General features: G+C 41.7%; 1 protein-coding gene and 1 long non-coding RNA gene across 3 annotated transcripts in view; one reads left to right on the forward strand and one right to left on the reverse strand.

Annotated features, from left to right (window-relative positions):
* Positions 1-13,789, forward strand: RBM34 (RNA binding motif protein 34). Its single transcript, XM_059054632.2, has 11 exons — positions 1-161; positions 272-446; positions 669-805; positions 3,971-4,199; positions 5,469-5,528; positions 8,698-8,741; positions 9,818-9,901; positions 10,050-10,113; positions 11,422-11,461; positions 11,689-11,807; positions 13,452-13,789. The coding sequence occupies exons 1-11, from the start codon at positions 109-111 to the stop codon at positions 13,728-13,730; spliced, it is 1,284 nt and encodes a 427-aa protein (XP_058910615.1). The 5' UTR covers positions 1-108; the 3' UTR covers positions 13,731-13,789.
* LOC136793566 (uncharacterized) overlaps positions 9,725-15,469 on the reverse strand; it is a 9,029-nt gene continuing 3,284 nt past the window's right edge. The window contains exons 2-3 of one of the 2 annotated variants that reach the window (XR_010839001.1): positions 11,608-11,742; positions 9,725-10,280 (exon numbers count right to left, since the gene is read on the reverse strand). This is a non-coding gene — a long non-coding RNA (uncharacterized lncRNA). The remainder of the gene's footprint in view (positions 10,281-11,607; positions 11,743-15,469) is intronic. The other variant, XR_010839002.1, reaches the window with a different exon arrangement.

The raw sequence follows: 15,469 nt of genomic DNA on the forward strand, positions 1-15,469 counted from the left end.
TCCGCGGAGACTGCCGGGGCGGAAGGGGCGTGGCTCCGAGAGCGGAGTAGCCTGGACCCGGAAGTGCGGGGTAACGTGCTGCCGCCCTCTCGGAGGCCTCGGATAAGAATGGCCCTGGAAAAGAAGAACAAACGGAAGAAAAAGCGGAGTGCGCAGGAGGGGTGAGTGGCGCGTGGCTCGTCTGCCTGGGCCGGAGTATGCGTTCGGGACCTCGGGGCACGAGGGGTGGGACGTGGCGTCGTGTCGCTGAGTTTCTGATGTTCGTGTCTAGAGAGAACCCGGAGGACGGCGCTTGTGGGAATCTGGCGGGAGACTATGAGGTTGGACAAGTCGCCAGTAGTTTATTCCACAGCAAGCGGCCCTCTAGAGGCAGCACGGGTCGGCTGGCTTCCCTCTTCGGCTCTTTGGAGCCTCAGCTTCAACCCGTGTATGTGCCTGTGCCTGAAGTAAGTCACTGCGTTCTACCCCGAATAGCCCGTTAGAACAACTTTAGCAGCAAGCAACCTACCTTGCAGGGCATGCTTTCTAAAGTGGGGCAGATAAGGATCAATTTTAAGTAACCTTTCATTACTGGACATAACAGTGAGAGAGAAAAGATGCTACTTTAGAAAGACCACTAAATTATTAAGAAGGATGAGGTCAGAAACATAACTTCAAACTTTTAAAAGGAAACCACCCAAAAAAGGAAACGGGATGAGGAGGAAGAAAGTTCATCCCAAATCCAAAGACCGCTTTTGCAAGAACCTGCCAAAAAAATGAAACTGAAGAAGAAACTTTCTGATGCAGACCGAAAGTTGGCAAACAGGTTGGTAAAATTTCTCTCCTAGTTGATGTTAAAGAAATTAGATGGTAAAGAAATTGACATTCTTATACCAGCAACGTTCATTTTAACTTTTTTTCTCACTTCACAGCTGTAATTTTAAAATTTTTATTATAGAAAGTCCCATACATTTTCAAAAGTTGAAAAGGATAAGGAACCCCATGTACCCAGCATCAGCAGTTATTAATACTTGGCAAATCTTGTTTCATCTTTACCTTATTCATTTCCCCCTCATTATTTGGAAGCAAACCTAAGACTTAGGTTTCGTCTATAAATATTTCAGCATGTATGGAAAAGATGAGTTTGCTTTTCTTAAACTTAGTCAGAGATCAAATTTCCCCCATTAGTTTAATTTTTTTTAAAAAAAAGTTTATTTGAATTGAGATCCATATAGCAGTACCATTATAGGTTCCTCGTTAACTTTCCTCAGCCTGTTAGGCCACTCTCTTCATGCCCTTTATCTCTCTGTTCTCTCTTGGCAGGTGATCTTGTTACCTATTCTGAGAATTTTTTATTTCTTTTGGCTGCGCCAGGGAGCTTGCGGGATCTTAGTTCCCTGACCAGGGATTGAACCTGAGCCCCCGGCAGTGAAAGCCTGGAATCCTAACCGCTGGACCACCAGGGAATTCCCCTGAGAGTTATTTTTTTTAATTGCTAACAGTTGTGAGCTACTACTTCTGGTTCTCCTACTGCCTGTAACTATGCACATCTTTAATTTCTTCCCCTTTCAGAGAAGGGTGTCTTCCTCCTCGTCCAAGATTAATTCAGTCACCTGTGCTGTTTATATATACCACATACCTCTTCTGCTTCCTTAGGGTTTATGTCATTTTATATATATATATATATATATATATATATCCTTTTTTCTTTCCTGTATCTTTGATCTGTCCTCTCAAGATTCTCATCTTAAAAAAAGAAATCCAGCAAAACCCCATCTGCAGTCATGTGTCCCTGTTTGCTCCATCCCCTCAAACCTTCCCTTCATCATCAAGCTTTTAGAAAAAGATGTCTATACTTGTGCCCTCTTCCTTTTCTTTTTTTTTTTTTTTTTTTTTTTTTTTTGTGGTACGCGGGCCTCTCACTGTTGTGGCCTCTCCCGTTGCGGAGCACAGGCTCCGGACGCGCAGGCTCAGTGGCCATGGCTCACGGGCCCAGCCGCTCCGCGGCACGTGGGATCTTCCCAGACCGGGGCACAAACCCGTGTCCCCTGCATCGGCAGGCGGACTCTCAACCACTGCGCCACCAGGGAGGCCCTGCCCTCTTCCTTTTCTTGATCTGTTTTCTTTTCCACGAACTTGCACTCTGGTTGTTTGTTTGTTGTGTTTGTTTTTATGTGATATGACCATACGTCTTAAACAGTGCTCAGGGAAGCCATCCCGACCTAGGTGCCATATTTAGTAGGCAGTACAGCCTTTGTCTGAGTCCTTGCTTTTACATGTCACGTGGTTGCTTTTCTTCTCGAAGCTGTTGGATTCTTTGATAGCAGAGTCTCTTCTCATCCTCCTCTTGTCTTTCTGCTCCTTCTCAGTGGTATTGTGGGCACTTTCCTTCTAACTGTTCCTTAAATGTTGATTTCCCTCGGGATTCTGTTCTTGGTCATCTTCTCATGACCTTTGTCACACCCTTCATTCCGGGCAGTCTCCCAGTCCTCGTGGCTCCACAATTCTCATCTCTCTTTCTTGATCTATAAACCTGTATATCTGTTTGTCTACTGGCATCTCTGGCTCTGTATTCATATACACCTCAAATTAAGGATGCTTCAGACCGAGCTCATTATCCTCATCAGACCTGTTCCTCTGCATGAGTGGTACCATCAGCCTTCCTGTTGCCTGAGCCTGTGACTTGGGAGTCATCGTAGACTCTTTCTTTTCCCTGCATATCTAATCAGTTGCCAAGTCCTAATGATGCTGTCTTTTAATTATCTCTTTTAATCTGCTTCCCCTTTCCACCCTCTCCCTTGCTCCGATGGGTCTGTTGTCTTCTGAGATGCCTGCAGTTGTAACGGTCTCCTTACTGTCTCCCTTATCCAGCCTTGTCCCTTGCATAACTGTCTTCTCCTCTGCTGCCCAAATGATCTCTTTTAGGCACTTTCAGAGTCTTCAGGGGCTCCCCATCCTCTGTGGGATAAAAATCTAAGGACTTTTGCATAACAGGCATGGTCCTCCTTGACATACTGTCTTATTTCCTTTCACTCCTACTAGGTACTTTATATACCATAGTGAACAAAAAACTAGCCATTCGTCCTCTCCTTACTGGAGCTTGTGGTCTAGTGGAGGGATGAAATGGTCAACATTTACTGAGGACTGACCATGTGCCATACACTGCCTTTCCTCCTCTGAGAGCCTTTCTTGTTTCTTTTATGTTTTCTACACCATGTATTATACATGTTAACCATTTTATGGTGAATCTTGCCTATCACTCCAGAGACTGAACTACTGAAAGGCCTCTAATAGTCCCTTTTATCTTTGTATCCCCAGAGGCTAGAACTTGAGTAGTAAATATTTATTGAATGAATGAATGAATGAATGAGTTTTATGGCTCCTACTACCCATTCTCTCCCCTCACTCCTAAGTTCCTGTTCCATTTCTCTTTTTGGACTGGTGCATTTACCCAAGTGCACCAGTACTTTACAATATTGGCGGAATTTACTTTTGACAAGCAGTCCTTTAAATATTGAGGTAGGAAATCTGATTTCTCCTCTTTGCCAGATTGCTTTTACAAAGTTAAGTACTTTGCCGGTATATTAATCTTCATAGACCCCCTGGGAGTGCTGTAGTAACCCTAGAATTTTAGAGCAGAGAATGGAATTAGGCATTGGTAGAGTGTAAACTAAATCCCCAGAGCTTTTTTTTTTTTTTCCCCCAGAGCTTTAAGTGAGCCAACTTCTGTTTAAATGAACTTTTGTTGCTCTGCTTATTACCTGGCAGTTTTAACCTATCTCCAGAAATTGACCTTAACTTTTTCTATCTCTTGAGTTTCCTAAAGATACCAGTCACTTTTTGATAATGCTGTTTAAATGTAGATGTATTTGTGAATGGTAAGTTGATATATAGGAAGGCCAGAAGTAGATGGGAAGTGTTTCTAATCAATGTGCTTTGTCAAATACTAGACCTGACTTCCATGACTTTTTTTTTTTTTTGACTTAAAAAGAGAAAATGCTTTAGCAAGTGCTGATTTAGAAGAAGAAATTCACCAGAAACAAGGGAAGAAAAAGAAAAATTCTCAATCTGGTGTTAAAATTGCCAATAAAGAAGTACTTGATGATGTAGATCAGACAGTTGTAAATCAAAGAAAGAAAATTCAAACCAACCAAGAAGAGAGATTAAAGAATGAGAGAACTGTGTTTGTTGGGAATTTGCCTGTCACCTGTAATAAGAAGGTGAGTGTGTAGTCTGTATATTGTTAACATGCAGAGAAGTTAATAATTCATGATTTTGTTTACTGTCACTTTATTAAATAAGTCATTAATATACAATTTCATTATAAATGACTACATATATCATTCTGTAGATTGATTCCAGTATCCACCTGCTCCTCTCCATTCCCGAAGTCACTGCCCTAATTCAGGCTTTTGCAAATCTTGTCTGAACTATTGCAGTGGTCTCCTATCTGGTTTTTTCCTCCAGCTCTATCGTCTCTTATATGCCACTAGAACGGAAGCGCCATACGTGCAGGGATGTTTATCTCTTTTCTTCACTGCTCTATCCCTAGCACTTGAAACAGTGCCTGGTGTGTAGTAGAGGCTTGTTGAATATTTGTCATGCAAATGAATGCATACATCCTAAGTTCCGTTATGTGGGGTTCACTAAACCAAGACGTGCCCTTTACTTTCTGTGTGTTTATGTGATAGTCACCCTAGTGGCAATCCCTTCGGTCAAAATCCTGCTTATCTTTTGAAGAACAATTTCAATTCCACTTTCTTAAAAACAAAACAGTACTAGAAAGTTGCTTCCTGGTTTTTCCCTTTCCCCCTTGCCCTTCTGTCCCCTAGCATTTGATGTGTGATTATTTTGTAGAACAAAACCCATTTTACTTTCTAGCGTAGTTTTGGTTACTTATCTTCCTCAAGGGAAGGGAGTGTTTGTGGTGCTTTACACATTTAATAAGTTATTTCTGGATTCAAATTGCTTATAGAAATTATTGTGCAAGCTGTAAAACATACACATTCTTCACATCCTGAGCCGGTCATAAGAATAAGGTATAAGATTCATCCTAAGACTTTTCTTCAACCTGATGGTCTTAATTCCAGACAGTTGGGGAATTTCCCATGGTGACATAAGGATCCTTAAAATCCATTTCTGGTTTAAATAAGCCAGTGTGAAAAGATGAGAGAATTTATGGAATATATAATCTTAGTTTACCTGTAGTAAAGATTCTAAAAGACTGAAAGAAAAAATGTTGTGTACCTTATAGATACTAACATGAACTTGAATTGTGTTTTCTTTTTATATAAGTTTCAGTAAAAGTTTTTTGTCTTCTAACTGAATAGTTACCTACTTTTCCTGAAATATTCTGAAAACATGGCAGGAAAACATTATCAGACCGTTTTACTTAATTCCTTTTTGTGGTATTTATTTGATGTTCTGAAAGTGGACTGAAATATATATATATATATGTGTATATATATATATGTTTTTTTTTATTTTAGAAGCTGAAGTCATTTTTTAAAGAGTACGGACAGATAGAATCTGTACGATTTCGTTCTCTGGTATGTGTTCCGTCCCCTTAAAATTGCATAATCTTAAAATGTTTTGCATTTAAATCCGACTTATTCATGTGTTGGTTTTAGTGAGATGGAGGAGCCCTTGACTTTAACCTTTAGAATCGACAGGCTCAAATCTAGCCTCAGAGAAGAATCACACTAGTATTGATTGCTGACTCTTGGACTTTGTTAGCTAATTTAATGAGTTCAAATAGTAAAATGCTGTCCTTACTAAGTGTACTTTGGAGGGTGGGTGGGTGACTTTTGTTTGTGTGTCAGTTAAGTAGGTGGAAATGTTCACACCTGTTGAGTAGCATTTCTGGAATCATAGGTGTTCGTATGAGGGGTTTGCATGATGCTGCAGAGCAGTACTTATGCTCTGACATAGAAAGATAAAGTATGTTTTAATCAATTTAATGTTTAAACTTTATGGAAATAAATGGTATCTGATTTCACCAACTGAGTGCTCTGTAGGCCAGTTATAGCCATGTTCCTTGGAGCATGAATAAGCACCATTCATATGTTTTTTAATGTAATTAATATGTACTAGTATAGTATAGGAGATGTTTGTTCCTTGTTTCCAGCTGCTCTTTCTCAATGTGATTGTCTAAAATGGGGTTTCTCAACCTTGATACTATTGACATTTGGTGCTGGTTAGTTCTTGGTTGTTGGAGGCTGCCCTGTGCGATGTAGGGTCCCTGGCCTCCGCCTGCTAGGTGCTGGTAGCATCCTCCACACCCCAGTTGTAACAGCCAAATATATTCCCAGACATTGCCAAATGTCCCCGGCGGGCAAAGCCGCCCACTTCTCTTAAAGTAGACATTTCCCAAGGTTTTGGTGCAGTCTCCATAATTCCTATCATGGTGTTTGTTCCTCACGCTTATCACGTGTGTACTTTGTCTGCCCTTCTGAGTCCCGTTTCCTCATATCAGATCCTTGCCTGACACATCCACTTGGGTGTCCTGCCAATTTTCAGTGTGTCTGTGCTTTACCTCTGCTAGTCCCCCACCCCAGCCTATGCCACCTGCTGTTTTTCAGCTGTGGTTTCTTCCCAAGAGGAGTCATTCCTTTCTTTTTCCATTGTTACACCTCAGTGTTCCCAGCTCTTGCCAGAAGAGTTGCAGAGGCCTTTTACGGGTCCTGCTTTCAGTCGGCCTCAGATGCATCCATCGCACCACCGTCAGCTTAATCTTCCTCAGGCATTTCCTCCTGGACCTCCTGCCCAGAATTCCTCCCCTCCACCTCCCCTCCCATGAATATTATACACACCACCACCCCTGCCTTGGCCTGGAGTTCCCTTTGGGGGGCCTGCCCTGATTCTTCCCTGTGTCTGGATTATTGGTAAGTCAGGTTACCCCGCTGTGCGGCCTACAGCACCCTGTACTTCACTATAGTCCTTATGACACTGCTCTATCATTGTACGCTGCTCCTGTCCCACCAGACTGTGAGCTGTGACTACAAACACCCTGTTTGTGTGGCTCCTCCTTGGGTCACTAGCACGTGCACCTGGTGCACATCAAATAGGTATGGCGTTCCCTAAAAGCTTTTCATTTTTCTCGCTGTCAGTGTCCTTGGTTCTCTGCCTGACAGCCTACACAGGGTGGCCCTGGGGCCCTGTGTTCTTTTGCATGGGACTGTCCTGCAACCCAGGAGCTGCCTTGTTGCCGATCGTATGCTTGGCTTTCCCGCCCTCGTCCTTTTGCTCAGTTCATTTGTTTTTTTTTTAAATTGACATCAAATTGGTATATAACATTATGTTAGTTTCAGGTGTTCAACGTAATAGTTCAGTCTTTGTTTACCATGCAGTTGACCCCCTTCACCCATTTCACCCACTTTCAACCCCCTTCTCCTCTGGTAACCGCCAGTCTGTTTTCCATATCTCTGAGTTTTGTTTGGTTTGTTTGTTTTCGGCTGCACCGCTTGCGGGATCTTAGTTCCCCAACCAGGGATTGAACCCAGGCCCTCGGCAGTGAGAGCTCAGAGTCCTAACCACTGGACCGCCAGGGAAGCCCCTGTTGTGTTTTTTTTTGATTGCACATATAAGTGATATCATACAGCATCTGTCATTGACTTAGTTCACTTAGCACAATACCCTCAGCATCTATCCATGTTGTCGCAAATGGCAAGATTTCCTTTTTTATGGCTGAGTAGTATTTCACTATATATATTCTTTTTGTACTTTATTGCCTTATATTTATTTGTTCATATCTTTAATGACAGAACACAGGTCCTTGAGAGCTCCTAGAAGGCATCCAATAGATGTGTTTTGATGACCAGCATTCCCATGTCAGTTATTCACGTGGGCATTTCTCATGTGTCCTACTGTTTTCCTGTCTATATTTTGAGAGTTTGACCATATGTTAGTTTGAGCAGAACAGACTGAGAAGAAATAGTTCAAGTTTCTTAGTTTTACTATATAAACTATTGAATGACTAAAAGAAGAAAGTCTTCCAGAGGAGGTTTATAGTAACTGCCCTAAATGGAGTTGGCATTTATAGACACCCCTGGACTTGTGAACTTGCAGTCTGTATCCTTTTACCTTTGTGTTCTCTGTACCTGGTGGTATTTGGCACACATTGCTGACAGTCACAGTTGCTGACTTGAATTTCCACCTCTCTGTAAAGTCTTCCCTACCTGCCCCGTTCACTCTTAGGTATGACCCTTATATGACTGACAGTAACGTGACTCTGAATATAAAGGAGATTCCCTTATTTGTCCAGTTACAGAGACTGAAGTAGTGTCTTCTTATATTATTTATCAACTTAGTTAGACATATTTAAAATCATATAGCATACACAGTATTAATTTAGAAGTGTCCTTTTTCCATGCTGATTTTATAGAACAATTTTCCTTAACACTCTTCACGTGTGTCTTCAACATCAGTGTCCCCTCACGACCAGAGATCCCTTCAAGTCATTTGTAACTTCTGCCTGGTTTGAGAGTCACTGCCTGTGAAATCTGAATGTGGCACTATCATTGGAAATGTTTGCCCTCAGCCACCAGGTCCTGTTCATATGTTAGGACAGTTGTTTCTGATTCAGTATTTCCTAAGAATGTTTTTAATCACATCATATCAGACTTAGATATTTAGAATTCAATTAATTAAAATATAATTATTTTGAGATAATATTTCAAACTGTGATTTTTCTTTAATACTTTTTTTTTCTCTTAAAAGATTCCAGCAGAGGGAATTTTGTCCAAAAAGTTGGCAGCAATAAAGTAAGTTTATAATTAGAGAAAGGGAGTAGTCATAAATTCTGTTCCATTTTGGTTAAAATTGAGACCACTTCTTAACCTCACCGATGTTTATATTTGGATAAAACATCATGTTTTATTGTTTTCTTATGTCTAATAACATATAAATTTGTCAGATGTTCGTCTTCAAGCCTCAACGAAACTTGTAGAGTCAAGGATAAGAATTGCAAAATAACTTAAAATGTGCCATGAGAGATGAGAAATTTCAAGGACGTTTCAGGCATAGTGTTTGAAGAGAGTAAGGAAGTTTTGCACCTAAAAATTCTGTTGTAAATCATAAGTATCATATCTCATCAATTCTAAGGCGACATTTCCCATACCTTAACATTTTAAAAATCAAAATGCATCTTAAAATCGGAGGGGCCTCATGCTTGCTATTGGCTGGCCAGGGTTTTTCAGGGAAATGCTATAGGTCACACTATAAGATGGAGAGGTAAATGGGGAATCCTACAGATTAAACAGGAGTCAGAAGACTTTTCAAGTTGAAAACTGGACAAGACCAAAGTATGCCTAGGAGTAGACACTTGGGTGATAAAACCACATAGACACGCAGGGAATTGGTTCCTATAATAATTCCCTAAGCTGTACATGTCTGTGTAGTTTTTATTTTACAGTAAAGAGGAAAAAGCACATTGTCTTTCCCATCTGTGTGTGCCTTAGATACAGAGCTGCAGCTAAGGTGATGCTGGGTTAGCCAAAAAGTTCATTCGAGTTTTCCCGTAAGGTGTCACTTGAACGAACTGTTTGGCCAGCCCAGTAGTTGTAGTGTGGTGGGTTGCCCGGGGGCGCCTGCTGGTCTCCCACAGTGATGACTAGTAAGGAGGCCTGGGTCATGTGTATCAGCCCATATCTGTGTAAGTTGTGTGTTATTTTTTTGAGTTATTACTAAATATTTATTGAAAGAGATGAAACTCCCCCCAGAAATTCTTGTCATATGTGTTGAGAGTGGAGAACAAGCTATATTTATTTCAGTGACTTTGAGATTAACAAATTTTACATTGTCTTTTTTCTTCTTTTCTTTTTTTTTTTTTTTGGTGTAGACGTAAAATTCATCCTCATCAGAAAAATATTAACGCTTACGTTGTGTTTAAGGACGAGAGTGCTGCTACAAAAGCACTGGAAAGGTAATTTCATCTCTGAGGTTTGGACAGAATTATTGTAATTTAAGTGTGTATGAGTCCATGCTTTATTCTTTGGTTTCACTTCAGAGCAAATATCCCAGTAACTCAGTACTTGTTTTTAACAACAATTTTCCCTTCGTATTTATACCAGAAATGGGGCCCAAATTGCAGATGGATTTCGTGTTAGAGTGGATCTTGCATCTGAGACCTCATCTGTGAGTAGTTCTTCTGAGCTTGTGCTGGGAGAGCAGTGAGGTCAGCAGGGAGCATGCGGGAAGCACAGAGGAGACAGCCTTTGCCCTCTGTGGTCTCAGCTAATGCCCTCTAAGTCAGTGTCAGCTTCAAGAAAGTGGTTCCCACCCGTACGTTAGATCCAGTAGTCCTAGAGAGAGAGGCCAGAAGTCACGTTAGAGAGCACTGGAGCCAGCATCTTATTTTATAGACTGAGGTCTAAAGTTAAATCAGTCATTAAATAGTTTTTGAGTCTGTCCTCTGTGTCAGGCATTCAGTGCTGAGATACAGCCTCAGTTCTCTAGGAGTTCACAGGATAAAGGTAAAGATGAGCAGATGATTTTCTGATAAATACTGTCATAAATGCACAGGATGCTTTGTCAGCTCAGGAATGGAGCACTTGATTTGGGGGGTTGCCAGCAAGAAGGGACAAAGGAGGGTTTCCAGAACAGGTGTTCTATCAGTCTTCAAGATGAGTCTGTTATCCAGGCAAAAAAATTTTTGAACAGTATGAATGGTGGGGATCAAAACCCAGTTTGCTGAGGGAATGGCGAGAGCCTGATGCAGTTCTTAGTGGCTGGCGTGTGAGGAGGAGCGGGGTAAGAGTAGCTGCTGGAGAGATAGGTGGAGGCCAATCATGAAGACCCTGGCCTGCCATGGGGAGGAGTCTGGGTTTTGTCCAAAGCTGTTCCTCAAGGTCTCTTGAAACAGATGAAGCGTGAGTTACAAGAACTCACCGCAGAAACAGAGTGCGTTACTGTCGGTGTCAGGGTGACTAGTTGAGAAATGACAGAGGCCTGGCTGACAGCCCTGGCTTTGATTGTGGACCTGGCACGGGGTCCGCAAACTGGCCTGAGGGCCCAATCTGTTTGCGGCCCGTTTCTGTTAATAAAGTTTTACTGTCACCCAACCACACCCAGTAGTTAATGTGTTATTTTGCTGAAACAGTAGAGGCAAGTAGGTACAGCAGAGACCACGTGGCCCACAAAGCCTAACGTATTTGCTTTCTGGCCCTTTCCAGAAAAAGTTTGCCCACCCCCAACAGAGCAGGGCTTCCCTGAGCACTGCCGTGGGTCAGTGCCAGCTGCGAACAGAAGCACTCCCTGCTCCGGGGCTCGCCCACACGCCAGCGGGACAGGCGGAAGAAACGGAATCAAATGGGGACCTGGAGGGCGGGGGAATCAGGAGACGGAGCCCCGTCAGATGTGTGGGGAGTGGATAAGGGAGGGCTGCGGGGCGACTTCCGTTTTCTGCTCCATGAATGATTTTTACTAACCCTCTTTGTGTTTCAGAGGGACAAGAGATCTGTATTTGTGGGGAATCTCCCATACAGTAAGTTTGTTGAAACAAATAAAGTACCCGTTTATCACTGAAGTAATGCAAATAACATCTGAGTAGGTCACATAATGTTTCATTTTAAAACTACCTTTAAGAAGCGCGGGGTATAACTTGACTAATTACCTTGAGGCTGTTCTTACCCTTGGTATATTATGAAACATCTCCAGCTTCCTAAGGCGATTCCAAGTGCTCACTTCCACTGGGGCTGAATCTCTTTTCAGAAGCTGAAGAATCGGCGGTTGAGAAACACTTTCTGGACTGTGGGAACCCGGTGGCTGTAAGGGTTGTGAGGGATCCAGTTACAGGAGCCGGCCGAGGCTTTGGCTACGTGCTTTTTGAGGTAGGGAGGCTGATGTGTCGTCACTGTCCTTGAAGTGTGCCCGGAGAGGCTGTCACTGCTGTCCCGTCCTTCAGACGTAACTCGCACTGTCACCCTCAGAATTCCACCTTAAGAAAACTACGTTCATAACCCGCCATAGGAACTCCTGTTCCTATAATTGCATCCAACCAAGGGATGTTCTAGTTATTTCTCCACATTAATGTTGTTAAATAATGTTTTAGATACTGGAGAGTAAAGGTATTAAATCTCTGAATCTCCACCTTCTGTAAAATGGAGAGAAGAACTGATCATTCACTCAGGTGGAAGAGAATGTTAGTCTCTGTACAAAATTGGTTATATTTAGTTCACTAAATATTAGCCAGTGTCTCATGCCTAAAATTATTAGAATACACATGTGGCCCGACGGCCCTTATGTTTTCTTCCCTTCACAACAGCCCATCCATGTACTTCCTTTCAGTTTTTACCTGTGCCGCCTTTTTCGTGGTCAAACTTAATATTTATGAACATAAGATTCTGCAGTCTGCTTTATGTTGTTTTCTGTCATGTAAGTATGTTCCACTGAGCGTGTATACTGTCTTTTCCCTAGTGTGTCCCAAATGTTGCATGTTTGCAGTGTTCTCTCTTTTTATCTGTAATAATGAGATCAGAGTGGTTATGTTTTTTCCCTTCAAACGTTTGCCTCCATTTTTGGATTACTTCTTTAGGAAAGCTCCCCAGTGGGTTACCACTAGCCAGGTCAAGACACCTGACCATCTTTAAGGCTCTTAGTATGTATGACAAGACGGCTTTGAAGAAATGTGGTCACAGCCTGCCATCATGACTGTGATGTCGTTATCTCACTGTTTCTCTGCTCTGTCTTCTGACTATTGATAAGTTTGTAAAGTCCTTTAACAAACATGTCATGAATATTCAGGGTGGTTAGCATTTAGTGGCTCTCTATTAGAATAAAAGAATAATAGAATTTTGGACCTAAAGAGAATCCTACAAGGCATCTAGTCTTGACATTTCAAGGACTGTAATAGAGAGTTCTCTGCTCTCAAATCAACTAATACAGCAGGGCTTTTTCAGGAAGAGCCTTGTGAAGAGGAGGTTTATTGGTTTAAAAGACACTATAGGACTGACCTCGTTAACTGAATTTACATTGAGAAAAATGAAGCCTCTTGGATTGTGACTTATCTGACTATTTGACAGGGCAGCTTGAGGGCTTCCTGGGGAGAAACTTATGAGAGGGAGCATGATTAAAACTACAAGAACAGGGCTTCCCCTGGTGGCGCAGTGGTTTAGAGTACACCTGCTGATGCAGGGGGCACGGGTTCGTGCCCCGGTCCGGGAGGATCCCACATGCCATGGAGCGGCTGGGCCCGTGAGCCATGGCTGCTGAGCCTGCGCATCCGGAGCCTGTGCTCCACAACAGGAGGGGCCACAGCAGTAAGAGACCCATGTAATGCAAAAAAAACAAAAAAAACACTACAAGAATAGCTGCTTGTAGTTCAATACTTCGGATTTGACTTTTTGGCTGTGGAAATGAGAGGGGTTTCTATATGCAAGCTTGAAAGTTGTTCTAATCCAGAAAAGTCACCATTTTACTTGTTTCTTTGCACATGAGTTTCTGGTGAAAATTTAATATTTTGATTTTTATTGCAGAATACAGATGCTGTTCATCTTGCTCTGAAATTAAATAACTCTGAACTGATGGGACGAAAACTCAGAGTCATGCGTTCTGTCCATAAAGAAAAATTAAAACAAAGTTCAAATTCTAGTTTGAAGAATGTCAGTAAACCTAAGCAGGGACTTAATTTTTCTTCAAAAAATGCACAACATTCTAAAAGTTTGTTTATCGGAGAAAAAGCTGTTCTCATGAAGAAGAAAAAGAAAGGACAGAAGAAAAGTGGACGAACTAAGAAACAGAAAAAACAGAAGTAGCTATCCGAAGTCTTCTGTTTTCCCCACTGACTCCTGGTAATAAAATTGTGGTAAATCCATGTATTGAATTGCAGGATTTTTTTACATATTGTGAAACATGGACACTTTTTCAGTTATTCACATTGCAATAGTACCTTTGAATCATTTGTTTTAAGGTGTAGGCAGATCAGTCATCATGTTAATACTGCTGATGGTATGAGAGATGATTTTAGATGTAGGGTGAACATTTAGAATTTTAGTGGTTATGTATTATTTTACCATATGTTGGAAATAATTAACACTTCAGAGAGTTATTTTAAGAATTACTTGGGATGAGACTAAATTTAAAAGTGAGTAAATTTAAAGAAAAATGAAGTAACCTTAATACTGATTGTATCTAGACAAAGTATCTAAATAATTAAAGTGGGAATACTGATTGATCTAATGTCAAATCAATCCCTAATAAGTAAGGTTTTGAGGTTTGGTATATAATAGCCACTCATTTTTCTTCCTTCCTCTTGCACTTAGGATAAGTGGAGTTCTGGGTTTTATTTTTATTTCATCAACCTCATAACTAACCAACAGGAGTTTTGTATCAAATGTTGCTCTGATTTCTTATTCTTAATTGGTGATTAGACTGGTTATTAAAGTTCTTGGTTAACTGGCTATAAAGCAGATTTTTACTTTTACTTCTATTTTTAATTAAATATTCTCCCAGGAAAACTTGTGATTCTTCTTTTTTTTAATATAAATTTATTTATTTATATTTATTATTTTTGGCTGCATTTGGTCTTCATTGCTGTGCGCGGGCTTTCTCTAGTTGTGGTGAGCAGGGCCTACTCTTGTGGTGCGCGGGCTTCTCATTGTGGTGGCTTCTCTTGTTGCGGAGCACGGGCTCTAGATGTGCAGGCTTCAGTAGTTGTGGCTCGTAGGTTCTAGAGTGCAGACTCAGTAGTTATGGCACACGGGCTTCAGTAGTTGTGGCTCGTGGGCTCTAGAGCACAGGCTCAGTAGTTATGGCACGTGGGCTTCAGTAGTTGTGGCTCGTGGGCTCTAGAGCACAGGCTCAGTAGTTATGGCACGTGGGCTTCAGTAATTGTGGCTCATGGGCTCTAGAGCGCAGGCTCAGTAGTTGTGGCACATGGGCTTCAGCAGTTGTGGCTCATGGGCTCTAGAGCACAGGCTCAGTAGTTGTGGTGCATGGGCTTAGTTGCTCCGCAGCATGTGGGATCTTCCTGGACCAGGGCTCAAATCCGTGTCCCCTGAATTGGCAGGAGGATTCTTAACCACTGTGCCACCAGGGAAACCCCAAAACTTGTGATTCTTAATGTCACTCAGTAGAATGAAACAATATTTTTTAAAAATCGTGTTTAAAGGAAACATTTGCTGAAAAAGTATGGTAATGAAGTCACAAGGTGTAAAGTTCAACAAAGAGAAGGAATACCCCTGCATTTCCTTGGGACTTAACCTCGTGGTATATAGCCGGTGCCCCCTCCCACAAACCTTGCCGAGCTGGGCCTGTATCCAGGAGGGAGGAGTGGCGGTAAACCAGGGGCCTGATTTGAGGTAGGCGGATCTGTGATACACGCATCTTATTACTTAAGTAAGAGAACTGGGGTACACTGAGTTATTGGTGATTATTTTGAAAATCCTGTCTTTAGGGCATAGCACAGGGAAAACCTAATGGATCTTTTTGGACACTTTTTCAGTTATTCACATTGCAATAGTACCTTTGAATCATTTGTTTTAAGGTGTAGGCA

The sequence above is a fragment of the Kogia breviceps genome, chromosome 2 (genome assembly GCF_026419965.1).
Source record: "Kogia breviceps isolate mKogBre1 chromosome 2, mKogBre1 haplotype 1, whole genome shotgun sequence".
Lineage (NCBI taxonomy): Eukaryota > Metazoa > Chordata > Mammalia > Artiodactyla > Physeteridae > Kogia > Kogia breviceps.